The 17,769-nt window shown below is 32.1% G+C and overlaps 1 protein-coding gene across 2 annotated transcripts in view; it reads right to left on the bottom strand.

The window, feature by feature from the left end:
* The window catches only part of ZDHHC17 (zDHHC palmitoyltransferase 17), a 105,010-nt gene that overhangs the window by 18,410 nt on the left and 68,831 nt on the right, over positions 1-17,769 (bottom strand). For both annotated transcript variants that reach the window (XM_074270827.1, XM_074270828.1), the window contains exons 10-11: positions 15,565-15,665; positions 7,752-7,876 (exon numbers count right to left, since the gene is read on the bottom strand). In XM_074270827.1, coding sequence (XP_074126928.1) covers positions 7,752-7,876; positions 15,565-15,665 — 226 coding nt within the window. The remainder of the gene's footprint in view (positions 1-7,751; positions 7,877-15,564; positions 15,666-17,769) is intronic.

Genomic DNA, 17,769 nt, shown 5'->3' with positions numbered 1-17,769 from the left:
CAGGTGACACAGCTAGGAAGTGTTAAATTCCTGAGGCCACATTTGTACTCAGGTCCTCTGGACTTCAGGGCTGGTGTTCCATCACTGTACTACATAGCTGCCTCCAAGAACTGATATCTTTAAAACACAATACACAACTGTATAACAAATATACTACCATGGTACTACCTCAGTATTAGTAGCAGAGGAGGGTCTCTGAATTATATTTTTCTTGAAATTAGTATGGTCATAAAAGAGTAGGCTGGGACAGCTAAAGTACTGGTCCTGGAATCAAGAAAATGTGAGTTCAAACCCAGCATCAGACACTAGCTGTGAGACCTTGGCAAGTCACTTAACCCGATTGCCTTTAAAAGGATTTTTTTTTTTTTAAACAGGCCTACTACCTCTTAATGTAAATGGATAGTTTCAGCTAGCCCCCTGTATACCTTTCCTTTATCCTAATTGTTCTTGCACAAGCCAAAGAAAGAGGTAAACCAACATCAGATAAGCAACTTAGGAAATCTTTATATTTCTTTACCTAAAACACAGCCTGTTAAAAGTAATGGTGGGAAGTGGGCCATATTTAAAAAGCCACTTGCCCCATAAAGACATTTCTCTTTGGCAAACTTGCTTCTCCTGTTATGTCATAGTTCCCTTTTAACGTCCAGACACAGTTTCCCTAATTGCCCTACTCAGTTACTCTGCCTCAGGTTATAACCATCCCCTCTTAATGTTTGATGAGATAAAGGTCTTCATCCATTTTAGACATCATTAGAATATCAAGAGCCTCTCCAGTACTTCCCTCCATTATGTCATCTTCATCCTAGGTTCCTCCCCCCCATTAGGTTATCCTCATCCAGATACCTCCTCCATTATGTCATCATTCTTGTTACCCTATAAAAGAATCTTGTATCTGACATTCACTGCTGGATTCTTTGAGAAGATAAGTCTCATTCAGCCCTGGGACCAAACCATGGATCCATTTGGTCCCAGTAAATCTCTCCCATTTAATAAATTATTAAATACTCTTTACTCAGTTTCTCCAGCATTATACTCCTAGATTTATATCAATATACATAATTTTTAATAAAGTGGGCTTTCTTGTCATAGCCAATTTTATAAACACTTTTACTTCTACACAAAGCAATTAATGCAAAATTACTACAGCAAATCTAGTGAAAAATTTGCACTGCTTAGTTAAAGGATTAAGGAAAGAAGAAGGGAACAAGTATTTACCAAGTACCTACCAAACCCTGTGCTAAATGTTTTACAAGCACTACATGTGATCTTTACAACAATCCTGGGAAGTGGTTATCATTATTATAATCATTTTACAGTGGAGGAAACTGAAGCAGATAGTAGCTAAACTATTCGCTCAGGCATCATAGAACTTGTAAGTTCTGAGTCCAGATAAGAACTCAGATCTTCCTGACTCCAGGCCCAGCATTCTATCTACTCTATCACCTAGCTGTTAAAAACAACAAAATACCTAAAGAAGCAGAAGTTGAAATTTTAAAAAGTAGAGCTATTAAAAGTATTTTAACTTTACCAATTTTTCAAAATATTACATCTTTTTATTAATACTTCTTGTTTTGAGATCATATTTCTGCACATAGCTTTCCTTTTTCTCCTAAGATTTGCAAAAAAAAAGAAGCAATTACACAAAACCAAATAGCATAATGATCATGTCATTTTAGCCATATTTTTTTTATCATTCCTTACTGAGTGCCTGCCATCTGGATGAAACATATCTATTTAATCAAGTAATAGATACTTAACTTTTGTTAAATTACTGCAAATACATTTGGAGAAACAAAATAAAGAGTATTACTATGTATTTATTCACACAAACAATATGTGTTTAAAGAGATCAGTTCTTTTGTTTATACATGTGATTTTGCTGGCATGGAGAGCTCTGAATGTGTACACTGCCTCCATAAAAAAAGACCACAACTCAAATGTAATATTTAGTTTTGGAAAGCCAGGTAAATCACTCAGACTACTAAGGGACTCACATGGTCATGTGTTGGTCAAGGCAGAACCCAAATTCAGGTCTTTCTGACTCCAAAGCTAATCTTCTATAAATGAAACAACCCTGCCTCTTAAAACTGCAGTATAAAACTGTAATAAACAAGATATGTTATTGGTTGAAAATACTGCAAGAGACTAAGACAAAGAATACAAGAAGAACAGAAATTACTAGAAGGTCTTCCTATTGGACAACATTGCTAAGAAAATCAGAAACCAATTTGGCAGAAATTAATTTTTGTATCAGCATTTTAAATCAATTGCCATAATAATCTCCAAATGGATATAAACAAAAAAGGGCAAAAATATATTTAGATGAAAACGAAAGGAAATAATTTTTACAATTCTGACTAGGAGGAAGATTCTTAATCAAGTCAAGGACAAAAGAAAAGCTTGTAAATGAACAATTCAAAGAAGCAATAAGAGAAACTGTCAAATGGGATAAATGTTTTTTTCCATTCTTTCTGATAAGATCAAAAGCCATTCCTCAATAGATCAGTGGTACACGAATATGAACAATTTTTTAAAAAAAGAATTTTTATCAATGACCAAATCGCTGAAAATTACAGAAAAGTAAATTTAAACAATTCTGAGGCCCAACCTTATACTCAACAAAATGGCAAAGATGATAGATAAGAGAGTCAACCTTAGAGAAGTTATGACAAGACAGACATGCTGATATTTAAAATGCCTTATTTTAGCTGGTGAAGCTGTGAGTTTATTTAACCATTCTGGAAAACAATTTGGAATTACAGTAGCAAAAGGGACTACATTGTTCATACTCTTTGTTCCAGTGATCCCTATATCATGCACATATCTTAGGGTCAAAGAGAATTAAGAAAGGCTCTATGTTTACCAAAATATTTATAACACTTTTTTGTGGTGGCAAAAAAGTGTAAACAAAGGGGGCACTATCAATTGGGGAATCAGCTGTATAAATAGTAGTAAATGAATGCAATTAGTTGATTATTATTATATTCTGAGGAATTTGGACAAAATGGTTAGACTTCTATGAACAACACAGAAAGAAGGAGAACCAGCAGATCAATAGACACAATGAATACAATAACATAAATTAAAATAATGAAAAGAAGCCTAATTAGGATTAACAGTAAAATTAACTTGTAATTGTAAAATTTAAAAACTAAAATCTTGCCTCTGAAGAACTGATGATGAAACAAACATTAAGCAAAGATAGAAAGGACTCAATGTGCTTTTTTCTGAAAGTTTGGGAAGTTAAGAGCCAAGAATCAAGGATTGGGGCTACTCAAATGGATGTCAAAAATTCAGTGCTCTGAAGATCATAAATTTTATTTAAAGAACAGCCATTAAGCTCCTAATTTAACTTCCATTTAAGACAACTATATATAATAAGTTTATCTGGTTTCTCAGTCCACATTAGATTATAAGCAGAAAATTAGAAAGCAGAAGAGAAGTATGGATTGCTAGTAGCAATAAAAAGTGAAAGCTGACTATGAAGAAGGAAAAAAATTCAAAGAAAGCACATGAAAATATTTAAAATACATAACAAACCAGGATCACTGTTAGTCCAAATAGCCCCTTTGTAGTTCAATAGCCTCTAAGGGTATTGCTGTATTCTAAAATGAATTACCTTATCTGTAGGGCTGATCTCAGCCAAAATGCTATTAAAGTCACATTATACTACTATAATATATGCTTGTATAGTAGTAGTTAATAGTAGTAATGGTGATAGGGTAGTATATGACTATAGTTCAAGTACTTCCACTTAATTAGGCAATAGATATTAAGCAGCTTTTGGCTAAGGAATTTACTAAAAGGTGGTATAGTGATAAATGGTAGCAACAAACTATCCTTTATTATATATTGGATACATCCAGACAGGACTTTTCTGGGATTTATGTGACAGGCAAGTTGAACTTCTACTATGATGACCTTGATGGAAAAGTCTAGAAGTCTTGGGAATATCAATGCCTCTTTTCTCACATTTATATTCATTAAGTGATCTCTGACCTAGCAAGCATTTAATAAATTATTGTCTGTTTGGCTGGTATTCTGGAGTAACACCTGTAAGTAAAAAGCTGGCAAACTGTACAGGGTATTTTGTATCAGAATCCTATCCCTCTTTTTAAAGTTAACTTCTGCACAAGTAATTTTTTATTTAAAACAAACAAATATATCTATCATTCTGGGAAGGAACCCCAATGGAAATGAAGCCTGTCAATAAACTCTGTGGATGTTATAGCCATATCTATAAAGACTCAGAAAAGAAAGTTCTTGTTACCATAGATCTTTTTGTGTAGTGGAGGTAGCACTTATTAATCTAATGGTGGAAATGGGATGGGGGAAGGGGTCAGAAAGAGAAAAGAGAGAAAAAGGAAAAAGAAGAAAGAGGAAGAAGGAAGAAGATGCAGAGTTAATAGAGAAAAAGGAAGGAAGAAGGAAAAATAGGAATAGAGAAGAGACAGGAGGAGAGACAGGGATTCTCCAAATGGATACATGAAATAAAAAGTGACATCATGATGAAATTAAAGGAGCAATTTATAAAATTACCTTTTTGACCTACAGATATAAAAGTTAACTGACTAAATGAGATAATAAGGATTACATGAAAATAAAATGGATTCTTATAGTAGTTATAGTTATGAAATTTACAAGTTTTTGCATCACAATTTAAAGCAGTTAAAATTAAAAAGGAAGTAGGTTAATTGTAAGGAAAAAAAAAATCTATAGCAAGTTTTTTTTTTTTTGGATAAGGGTCTCATTTCCAAAATATTTATAAGCATCAAAACAATTCCCCAATTGATAAAAGGTCAAAAGATATGAACAGGCAGTTTTCAAAAATAGAAATCCTAGCTATCAACAACCATATGAAACTAAAACAACTTTGAGGTTCTACCTCATACCTGTCATAATGGCAAAGATGACCAAAAAGGAGAAGCTGTAGGAAAAGAAGCATATTAATGCACTATTGGTAGAACTATGAATTGGACCAGCCATTCTAGATAGCAATCCAAAACTATGTCCCATAAGTCACTAAACTGTGACTAAACCTTTTGACCCACTGGTGCCCCAACTAAGTTTGCACCACAAAGATGTAAAAAAAAAAAGAAAAGGATATGTATAGTACTTAAAGCATTTCTTTTCATAGCAGCACAAACCTGGAAACAAAGGAGTACCCACCTATTGGGAAGTGGCTAAACAAATTATGGTCTATGAATAAATAGAATGTTATTGTGCAATAAAAAAAATGTCAAAGTGGAGAGCTGCTTGGAAAGAGCTCTATGAAATGATGCGGAATAAAGTAAGTAGAACCAAGAAAATGATTTACACAAGTAGAACACTATAGAACCAAATGGGTTCAGCCCCTAGACTCTCTCTCCAGTATCACCAATAACCTGCGGGACATCTGAACTAGATGTCCCATTGAAAACTCAATCATAATCAAAATGGAATTTATTATCATTTGTCCAAAAGCACTGTTCTCCACTTAAAAACAAAAACGCACCACTATTTCTGTTGAGAGGCACCACCATCTTTCCAGTCACCTAGATTTATAACCACAGTGTCATCCTCACTTCTTATTCCTTTTCATCCCATATATCCAGTCAGTTGCTAAATCTTTTTATCACATTTCCTTGAGACTGCCCTTGGCACTGTCAAATGATTCAGTTTCAGAACTGGTATCATTTTATTAGTGGACATGATATTAAAGAGACATTATCATAAGTTTTGCCATTGCATCCTAACTATGTGATTTTCCCATCTGACTTGCCACTGAAACCTTCCATATGTGTTATTTCCCCCATTAAAATATTGAGTCCTTGAGAACAGGGAATGTTTTATTTTTTTATTTGTATCTCTACCACACAGGCACACAGGCACAGTGTTTTACACATTATAAGTGCTTAATAAATGCTTCATTCATGAATTCATGAATCCATTCATGCTGGAACTCTATCTTCCCAGAAATCAGCCAGAGTCAGGATCACCTAACGTCTTTATTCTAGATCTTTTACCATCACCCTCCAAGGCCAGGTCAGGAGTGTGAGAGAGCGTGAATTCCACCACCCAAGTTTCTCCTACTCCTCCCACACAAGTCACTTCCCCCTCTTTGTCCCACCAATCAAGTCAGCACAGAACAGCTGGGGAGGGTCAACCTTCAAACAAGTTAATAGGGAACTGTCCAATTGGCAATTAGTCTCACGTGCTTCATTATCCAAGTGCATTGCTCAGTTCTAGTCCTTTACACATTCATGCATTTATTTATTCCTCTTAGCTCAGCTCACAAGAGATACCATCCTAGTTAAGCTCTCTCAGCATTAAGTTTACCTCCTCCATCCTTCACAAACCACAGTTATCTTTTCAATGCACAGATCTGACTATGTCATTTCTCTACACAACCAACTTCAGCGGTTTTCTTTTACTTCTAGGATTAAATATAAACCCTGTTACGAATTCAAAGTTCTCTATTATCTAGGCCCAAACTTATCTTTCCAAGCTTATTATATATTATAAGTAATATACTTATATTTCATGCATGTTATGATCCAAACAAGAAGACAGAATTTCTCATTATTCCTCACACATAGTAATCAATCTGCCTCCAAGCAATACAGGCTATCTTTGACATTTGAAATTCCTTCCTTCCTTGTTTTCCAGTAAACTTCTTGTAAGGCTCACCCTAGGGGTCACCTTCTACATGAAACTTTTCCTTGCTCATTTAAAATGTCTATATTGTCTTCCCAAGCTAGAGTTAAATAAGTTGTTAAATGCCATGGACTGTTTCTTTTGTATTTTTTATCCTATACCAATGTACAAAGTAGACATTTCAAAAATGTTTGTTTACTGATTACATGTGAACTTTTAATGAACAGCCATTTTACTAATAATGAATTTTATTTTGATTATACCTCATTTCTATTATTTTTTAAAAGAGAAAGACCCTTATGTTGACAAAAATAATTAATTTGGAAGGAGGAACTCCACAAAAATAGTAGTCAAGAAAAAAAACTTTTTAAAGATCTTTTTTCTTAATATATGTATGCATATATTATAATTTTATACAGATGACAATAAAATATCATGTCTTTAACTTTGAATCATTAATATCACATTTACTGCTTACCCAAAGCATATAAACTCACAGATTCACTAATCTGTTTAAATTAACATTATAATAAACATAAAATACATGCAAGCATATGTCCATTTATTGGAAAATAGCTAACACTGTGGCATATGACTAAAAGAATAGTACTATCCCTTAACAAATAATAAATATGAAGGGTAAAAAGAATGACGATAAGATTTATATTAGCTGAACCAGAGAAATAATAGATATACTGTTAACAATGTAAATAAAAAGAACAAAAGCAACACAAAATGAAATACTGTATAATTTTAATGATCAGATATAAATATATCTCCCTCCCTTCTTTGCAGGCTTGGGAGAGATTATGAGTGTAGAACATTACATGTATTATTTACTAGTGCTGATTATTTTAATTGAACTTTCCCCCTTTTTCTCATTCTTTTTAATCTCCGAGGAGGTGAAAGTAGAAGAATATATTTAGAAATTGATGAACAAAAGATAATAATAAATTTTTTAAACCCAGAAAAAAGCTTAATTTGCAATTAAATTATGATATAACTTTCATCATATTTTCATGCTGTCTACAAGTAATTAACAAGAATTTGGTGGTTAAACTGTACGTAATTTTAAAAATTACTTTTTAAAAGTAAATGGATTTATCTCCAGTTACCTTTTTCTTCTGCTCTTCTGTAGCTTTAATAATTCCTGGGTCTGATTTCCAAGATTTTCCAAAATTGTAGAATAGTGCAACACTATTGGCAAGGAATGGAAGATGAATGAATAAAAAGTTGAGATGTGCCTAAAGTTAAGGAATCTAAAGAAATAGACAACAATACTGAGGGTTTTTTTCTTTTTCTTTTTTAAAAAATTTTTTTTAAATTAATTTTATAATTATAACATTTTTTTGACAGTACATATGCATGGGTAATTTTTTACAATATTATCCCTTGCACTCACTTCTGTTCCGAATTTTCCCCTCTTTCCTTCCACCCTCTCCCCTAGATGGCAGGCAGTCCTGAGGATTTTTTTTCAAAAAATTTTTTTTTTATTTTTCAAAAATCTAGAAAGTTAAAGAGATTGGTAGAATGATAATCACCATAACCTTGCAGCTTAAAAGTCACAATATAATATTATAATGTATATATTATTAATCTCAACAATTTTGCAAGTTCTCAACTAAACTATAATAAGTAAATTAATTATTCCCCCCCCCCCCCCGAGGCAATTGGGGTTGTGACTTACCCAGGGTCACACAGCTAGGAAGTGTTAAATATCTGAGACCAGATTTGAACTCAGGTCCTCCTGACTTCAGGGCTGGTGCTTTATCCACTATGCCATCTAGCTGTCCCTAGTTGGTTAACTTTTTTTCATAAGATGCCCCATAAATTAATTCTTTACATCAATTTAAAAATCTATGTCTCCAAAAAAGCACAAAAGTAAATTCGCGCTTCTTAACTTCCAAAGAGTATATTTTGCCTTGAAGCAAAAGTGATTAAGTGGACAGAAGGCTGGACCAAGGATCAAGATTTAAGTTCAAATTCTGCCTCAGATTCTTACATTCTGAGACAAATTGTTTACGTCATCTTCCTTAACTATAAAACAGAAATAATAATAGCTTCTATTTCCTAAGACAGTGTAAATTTATAAACCATAAAGATTCTTATAAATGCTAGTTTTTGCTATTGTTGTTATATTCTAAAAATAAGACTAGCATCCATACTATAAATATTTTAAAATAATTAAAATTTTATTCAGCAGTATTGAAGCATTTCTTAAATGAAATGGCCTAAAGTTCAATAGGAAAGCACAAAATAAATCTTTTAGCAGCTCTCAAATATTCTTACTAGACAATAATTCCCCCCACACCCTTCAGCTTAAAAAGACTTTTCATCCAGGGATGAAAATGGATATTTATGCAACATTTTACATTTATAGTTATAAGTGAAAAAAAAAGAATGGAAATATCGATGTCAAATTTTACATGTTAATTTGCTGAACATTATGCAGATGGAAGCAAAAATCACACTGAGAGCAATAAAACAGCACTAAAGTCCAAAACATCTGGAATACTCATAAAAACTATTTCTAAGCTTTTACACTGGCAGAAATATATGTAAGATTTTTCTTCTCAATTTTGTAGCCAGGCAGTTTTATGTGTAGATAGTCTTCCATATTTTTAATACATTAAGCAGAAAGTAAAAACTGTTTTCTAAATAAAAGTCTTAATTAAGAACAGAATGTTCAGTTGGTACAAATTAAAATATTGTTTCTGGATAGAAATCAGCAAACTAAGAAGGAAAAATATTTAAGAACTAATAAAAAGTCTTAAGCTTTTATACCAATTGCTATATGTGGCTTTCCCAAAAAGTAGCAAGAAAAATGTATTAAAAATCGGGAATAGATGGTCTAGACTTGATTAGTGCAGGGGAACTTAAAAACATGTGTACTCTCTCAACCAAGTTAGAATAGCAACTGATTTACAACTTATATTCTTAAGAATTGCCTGGGGCATTGAGAAAACCCAGAATCATTTAACTATTCAGAGTTATCCTACTTAACTTATCCTACTAGTTTTCTAGTACATAATTTCATGCTATCTTTCTTATTAAAATATCAAACTAATAATAACTGATGTTCACATGAAGCTTTATGAGTTACAAAACAGGATCCTTAATAGGTATTTAAGTACAATTGCCAGTGAAGTACATGGTACAATTATAATTAATCTTATTTGGACGAAGGGAAAACTGAGACAGATAGAGAAAAAGTCATTTGTCCAAAGTCACTCGGGCACTTTATAGTGAATCGAGGATCTCAACTGAGGACCTATAATTCAAAACTGAATATCTCATCCATTATGGAATAACTGCCATTGATGATTAACACCAATGGATTTGTGTTTATGTACTAATGAAAATGAAGAAGTGGCCACACTAAATCTCACCTTGGAATATACATAATATAGATTCTGATTTATTCCTTTAAAACTGTAGCTTTTTTGTAAGTGTACAGAAGAATAAATGCAGAGTACAAAAATATTGGATTATCGTTGAGATTATGTGAGAATGTTTGGTAAACTGGTAGAACAAGAGAAACTGTTTCTCCATAAGAAGAAATAAGACTTGATTTCTAAAGGTCACATTCAGATTTAACAACTCAGAATACAGAAGTATTGATTAAATACCTACTTAGGTAGTACAAGTCAGGGAAAAACAAAACAAAACAAAACAAAACAAATCCTCTACCTAGTTAGTGTCCCCCTTCTCATATCTAGTCTAATTTGGGATCTGATTATTTGTTTCCCATATGTATGGAAAGAGTAGGATGCAAAAGGATCGAAGATGCAATAGAAATTAGCTAAGGTAGCTACTACCCCTTTTTCTTTCCACAGTCTTATAATAAAGAAATCTCATTCTTTTTTATGATTTACTCCTTTTATGACTTATTTGCAAGCTTTTCCCTCTCTTCTTTTCTTTCTTTCTTTCTTTCTTTCTTTCTTTCTTTCTTTCTTTCTTTCTTTCTTTCTTCTCTCTCTCTCTCTCTCTCTCTCTCTCTCTCTCTCTCTCTCTCTCTCTCTCTCTCTCTCTCTCTCTCTCTCTCTCTCTCTCTCTCTCTCTCTCCCACACACCTACCTACCTGTGTTCCTATTTCCTCAGATTAAAGATAAATCACAAGTAGTATGAATAATGAATATCATGAAGAGGTCACATGTGTTCATATTCACACTATTCGAAGTTATAGCTGTGTAAAATATGGTAACTGGTTCTAACTCAATGGAAGTAGTCCGTGTGGAATTCAAATGATGTAAGCACTTCGGATTCATCATTCTTATTAATTTACAGGATATATCCTGAGTTTAAAACTTTATTATGGTCAATATATGATATGAAGACTGGAAATATGTATATTGTAGTAAAAAAAAAAAAGTTCAGTGGAACTCTTCTATATTTATTTAGGGATCTAGAATTTAAACTTCTGTTAATGGTATGAAACTATAAGGATTCCCCTCCAAGAAGATCACTGAATATGTATTTAAATATGTATAAATTAAAGATTTTAAAACTAGTTAAGAATTAATAATATCTGTAGATTGAAAACTCAAGTATTTGCAATGTATATAATTTTCCAATATGATGCTCTAAGTTAATAAATTAAAAAAAAAAAAAGAATTGGAAATCAATAACATAAAACTGGTCTACAGCATCATTTAATTATGAGGGGAAAAAACTTCTGAACAAAAATATCAAATCCTTCAAAATTCATATCATATACTTTATAACATTGATGAATTTGAATTTTGTTACCTACTTGGCTAACTGGTGCACAATCATTTCCTTTCAAATTGATTACAGAAAAGGATCAACTTTGCTATAAATTTTTAACATATTCCATCAAACAAAACTTAAAGCAAAAATATAAATGAACAATCACATCTATAAAATTTTAACTTAGCAAGCTTTACATGAGTAGTATGAAAGTTTATTTTAATTTATAAAAATCAGGAATGTTTTAAATTTTACAGCCAAATTCAGCTGAATTTCCTGGACCTGGATCTTCAGGCTATTTATTCTTTGTATTTAATTATTATTTTTTTCTTCAGAAAAAAGGGGAGAAATTTTAATTTACCTACTTTACTACTACTCATCAATAACAGCTAACATTTATATAATGCCCAATATGTGCCACAATGCCACTGTGTTAAGGGTTTTGCAATTATTATTTCATTTTATCCTACAAATCCAGGGGGCAAGTGCTTTTATTATCCCCATTTTACAATCAATAAACTGAGGCAAACAAGCTAAGTGAATTGCCCAGAGTCACACAACTAGTGTCTGAGGGCAAATTTTAACTCGGGTCTTCCTGACTAACTCAAGTCTTCCTGACTCCAGATCTAACATTAAATGCAACTGTGATACCTCCTAGATGCCGATATTCCACAGTCTCTGAAAAAGATTTCATAATAAAGAAAGGTTAAAGTTTGGCCTAGAATGAATGACATTTTCACTATTTGTTGATTTTTAACAGTATTTTTTCCTCTTCGCCAATTAGGGCTGAAAAATAATTCATGTATTAGGCAACAAGGAATTGTTTTAGAAAGACATAAACTTTTCCCTTTTCAGTATAAAACTCAATGTTCAATTTAGGTAATGGAATGTTATGCAGCTATGAATACTCGTAGTCTACTGAAGTCACTTTAAAGGTCAAGTCACTACTAAAAAAAAGCAAATTTTAAGTACATGAGGTAATGAAAATAAGCATATCTGTTTTAGTCTTTAGTCAAATGTTCTTATAAGACAAATCTAAGGCTTAATGAATTCTTAAGGGGCAGTTTTTATGTCCAAGTATAATATATGACCAAAATGAAGTAGTGAAAATTGCCATATGGAGGAATTTCACCAAGTACTACCTTACTTACACTAAAAAAAAAAAAAGAAAGAAAGAAAAAGAAAAAAGAATTACTTTGATGAATGTAATTTTCTTTTTGAAGGTTAAACAATGAATTTATTGTATTTATACTTTATTATACTTAAAAGGAGAAGCAAACCATGTATAATAGATTCACAATTTCATGTGAAATCTTTTTGTTTTATTTGTATATAATAATATTCACTTTTGTTTTATTAATTTCAGAATTTTAAAAAATTGATATTAAAAAAACAAACTTGGTTGTAATGTAAGCTTTTTATAAAGCTGTCAATATAAGAATTTTAAGCTCTCATTCCATTTCATGTTTCATGCCTTAAAAACAAAATTAATAAAGTTCTCCTAGTCCAAATAAAATTGGACAATTTTGCCAAAAGATCACATTGAATGGCAACTATTTCACATACACAAAGTCCTTGAGAACTATTACATAATGTTTGTAATAGTGATCAATGTCACTACAATTCTAGACCTTCAAAAATACATTTTATAGTCTGATAAGGTGGTATATGCCTATACTCCTTGATGTTTGGGCAGGCAAATGCCAGTGGACTGCTTGAACTCAGAGGTTCTAAGCTGAACTAATTCTAGGTCCAACAAGGTGAAAACCTTTCCTATCTCCCTAAGAGCAGATGGCTGACAGGCTGTCTGAGAAGGGGACAAATTATTGCAGATCAGAAACACAACACATCAAAGGTTCAGTTCAGTGGCACTGAACCCAAGAGTAGCTACAACTTCCAGCCCAGATAAGAAAGAGATATCCAATCACAAAATTAAATCAATCAATAAATACAACTTATTTTGCATACCTTTCTATAGTGAAGTTTTTCTTTTTCTTTTTTTTTTTTGAGGCTGGGGTTAAGTGACTTGCCCAGGGTCACACAGCTAGGACGTGTTAAGTGTCTGAGACCAGATTTGAACTCGGGTCCTCCTGAATTCAGTGCTGGTGCTCTATCCACTGTGCCATCTAGCTGTCCCCTATAGTGAAGTTTTTCAAAAGATTTGATACACATTTATGAAACTGACTTTATTAAAATACTGAGTCTAAATTATCTTACTAATTTTTAAAAAATCTAATTAGATGCTAAAAATCTTTACCATGAATAATGATGAAGTATACAGTAAAGGTCAAAATTCTAGGTTGCTATAATTTCTCTGACGTATGTATTTTTACTTCAATGTGTTAAGTATTGACAACATCATTTCTCAATACATTGCAAGAACAATAGATACTAAAATCTACCACAAATTAGAATTATCAATCTAAAATCAGTTTAGCTTAAGAATCAGATCACAGTTTTTAATATATCTAATATATCAATAATTAAAAAGGAAAAGATCACATCTTTTCTTTGAAATTTGGTCAAATACCATTATAATATCCTGGAAAGGATAGGGGTACTTAATCAACAAGGTTCAATTTTAAGTCTTTTCTCTACTACTAACATGACTTACACTTCTTACTAACATTTTAAGTAAAGTTTCAGAAGAATGGTAGTCAAAATAGTGTTCATAAGAAAATGTCAAATTTAGGCTTGATGTTACAAGTCAATGGGGGCTGCCTTTAAATATCTGGGGTCTACTGTGTCTCCTCCAGCTATCACAGAAGCATGTCCTTTAAAGCAGCACTCTCTCAGATAAATATAAATTGATAGCAATGCTGACTGATATCATCAGAACATCACCAGTGTGACAAAAACTTTTTACTTGCCAGTGTCCTAATTAGGCAGGTTTTCATTTTTAAAAGAATATGAACAACTATTAATGGTTATAGATAATATGCCAAAAATCTGGGTTAGCGATTCTTTTCTCTCCCCAAGACAGCTAAGGAAAAGTTGGGACCTTGTTTAACTGTACCAGAACTATATAATAGAAAGTCACCATCATCTTTGTGTATAAAGATAATTACAAAATAATTTTTTTTTTTTTAGATCTTTTCGGCCCTTTCTCATTTTCATGAAAATAAGGGACATTGGGACAGTAGGTGGTGCAGCAGATACAGCATCAGCCCTGAAGTCAGGAGGATCTGAGTTCAAATTTGATCTCAAACACTTAACATTTCCTAGCTGTGAGACCCTGGGCAAGTCACTTAATCCCAACTGCCTCAGGGGGAAAAAAAAAAGAAAGAAAAAGAAAATAAGGGAGATATATATATAAAACACAACTGAAACCAATATTTAATTAATTATTTTTTTAAAGAACTTAATAATCCCTGGATTCTTTTAGACTCCATTCAAATACCATCTCCTCCAAGAATCCTTTCCTAGACACCCTAGTGGCTGAAGTCTTTTCCTCTAAGGCTACCTTTTATCTACTAAATATTTACCTTGCACACATTGATTTATATTTGCTGTCATCTTTTCCCCTGCCCCCCCATTACAATATAAGCAACTTGTGGGTAAGACCTGTTTTTTTCTTTTCTTTGTATCCCCAGGATTTGGCACAATGCCTGGTATACAGCAAGTATTTAATGATTACTGCATAGATCTCTAGTTAAATATTATTCTACATAATTAAAGTGTGGCAAATACATGCCTTTCATAAAGCAATTCTGGTCATGCCTTAAAGCTAAAGATACATTTTAACAGTTTTGGGGCAATAAAGGGTCTAATCAAAAGCAATATGCCAAGGTAGAATGTCAGTCTTGGAATCAGGAAGACTTGGTCTCACATTCTACCTTTTTTTGCTTCCCCCAGCAATGCTCTCAGAAGGTAAATTAAACATGAATAGGTAGAGAGTCTGCACACATAAGTTTTTGATACATGTTTGAACCAAAAATATATTTTAAAGGTATAACAAACAAAATGATTAAGTTTCCATTTTCTAGAAGAGAAATTTAATATAAGTTCACATATTAAAATAATAGTTACACTTTTAAAATACCTCTAAAAGAAATAGGCATCAAGAATTTGTTATTAAAAATAACTGTTTATGAATATACTTCCTACCAAATCATTTTCCTGATAAATTTTTGTAGAATTCTATGAATTATATTTTAATTGTCACTAAATAACTAATGAAAAACAATGAAGCTATCAACTTTTTGACAGAAAGGATATCATTCCAAAACCAGAAGAACCACGTCACATACATCCAGAATTTGGTTGCCAAATATATTCCAAGTGGCAATGCACTGTGCATTGAGTGATCAAAAAATGATCTGTAAGACACAAATTTTATTTAGTTTGAATTTAAAATCCAATTTTACTTATTATTTACATATTACACAATTTACTTATCTCAATAAAACATAAAAATTAAATATACATAATACACAGTAAACCATTAACCAGAATCCAAATAAGCAATATTTTAAAAATGGTAATAAACAATGATTCTTTCTCTAAAATCTGTTACTGGTGTCTCATTGTAGCATGCAGATAACCCTGAGTTTCAGATTATGAAAGAGTTTTAAGTGAAAGCCCCAGGACCAATCTCACTGAACTTAAAAGGCCTCATTACCAGGCTAGACATAGAATGATTAATTTTTTCATTCAATATAACTTGGAAAGCTGATTTACTAAATTAGAAAGTGGTTTTATGATTAAAAAAAGAAAAAACCTACAGCACTTTAAAAAAGCACAAATCTGATAAATTACATTCTAAATAACAAATAAATCCATTTTATCACAAGATCCTATATTGCCTTTGGAGCCAGCGGTCCAAACATGTTTAATACCTTTTTAACTGTAAGAAAACCGATACTGTACATTTAAAAAAAAAATTCCTTTAACTAGAACAGTCAAGAAAAAATATTGAGTCCAAAATCACCCTTGATAGTTCATTTTCCCATGCAAAATAAAGCATTATTGATTATTCACTGAACACAAACACACACACACTTTTCTTATTACACATCCAAAAGCAACTTCCAGTTTTCGCTCTGTGAAAAGTTTGCTTCTCTGTATGTTAGGATTTAGATACATCACTTAAATGGAATGAAACAGTCATATAAGTACTTATTAAACTCATCTAAAACAGAGTTAAAGTAATACAACATTTTAGTAAACATATACTACATGCTTGTACACACATATAAAATGAGCATCATAGGATCACAGATTTAAAGTTAAAAGGGAAAGCCCTAGAGGTCACTTAGGTCACTTAAAAACTGAGGCCCAAATAGGTTAAGCAATTTACTCAAAGTCAAACAGTACTATAAATCTCAGATATAAAACCTCAGTTTCCTGACTCCAAATTTAGTACTCTTTCCACTGTTATTGCAATTCTTAGTATTTTTTTTAAATACTTTTAGAAACCCCAAAACAGAAATTTTTTTATCAGCATTCAACTTTTTTCTATCTCAAATGTACATTGTTCTTTAATAAAATAACAAAGATAGCCTCGTAGATGAAGGAGGAGGCAAAGATTAAAGAACACAAAAAACTTTAGGTGTATTCAAAGGTATTTTTAAAAGCTAAGCTTTTAATTTAAAATTAATTACTAATTTAGTGACACCTGTTTAGCCTACTTAATGTTAGTATTACAATCCCAAATAAAAGATCTTAATAAATGACTTTTTAAAAGCCAAATAGAGATCAGTAAACTAGACAATGTCCCAAGCATGAAGTTTGATTGAAGAACCCAAGTTCAAATTTCATTTCAATCCCTGATACCTGTATGACTCTAGGCAAACCACTTAATTTCTATTTGCACCAGTCTTCTTATTTCTCAAATTCTTAGGATTATTATAAGGATAAAATGAGGCAATATTTGTAAAGGGCTTTGCAGATTTTAATGCATTAAACTAGCTACTGTTGTTACTGTTGTTAGCCTTAGTGCTAATCATCTAATCACAGCCACCCTTTTGCATGGCCTAAGCAGAGTGGGGACATAATATCTTTCTCTCAGTAGGATTAAATGTTACCATTACAGTTCATTTTAAGTTGTTTCTTTTATTAAAATTCACATGATCAAACCTTCTCCATAAACCCCATATATATTGAAGGCTAACAAAGTAAAATAAGCTATTAACCAGCATTCATACCAAAAAAATTTGTATTACTTTACTCAGTATCTTTCTGCTTAAATTCCAGCAGATAACTGAAGGAAGGAGAACACAAGGCAGACTCACTGAAGTAGAGACTTAGCCAATGAACAATGGATTCCTTGGAGGATCCATTTGAGTCCCCTTGGTTAAAGGAAGCAGAAGAGGGAATTTGATGAAAGAGGATACTAGGTAAGAGGGCCTTTATTGCCTTTGCTATTTTACCTAGGAAAAGTGCTTTCACCAATTTTGTTTTTCCTCCTGAAATTTAAAAACA

The sequence above is a fragment of the Sminthopsis crassicaudata genome, chromosome 5 (assembly GCF_048593235.1).
Source record: "Sminthopsis crassicaudata isolate SCR6 chromosome 5, ASM4859323v1, whole genome shotgun sequence".
Lineage (NCBI taxonomy): Eukaryota > Metazoa > Chordata > Mammalia > Dasyuromorphia > Dasyuridae > Sminthopsis > Sminthopsis crassicaudata.
The sequence above is the reverse complement of the archived record's forward strand: the minus strand, read 5'-3'. Positions and strand labels throughout refer to the sequence as shown.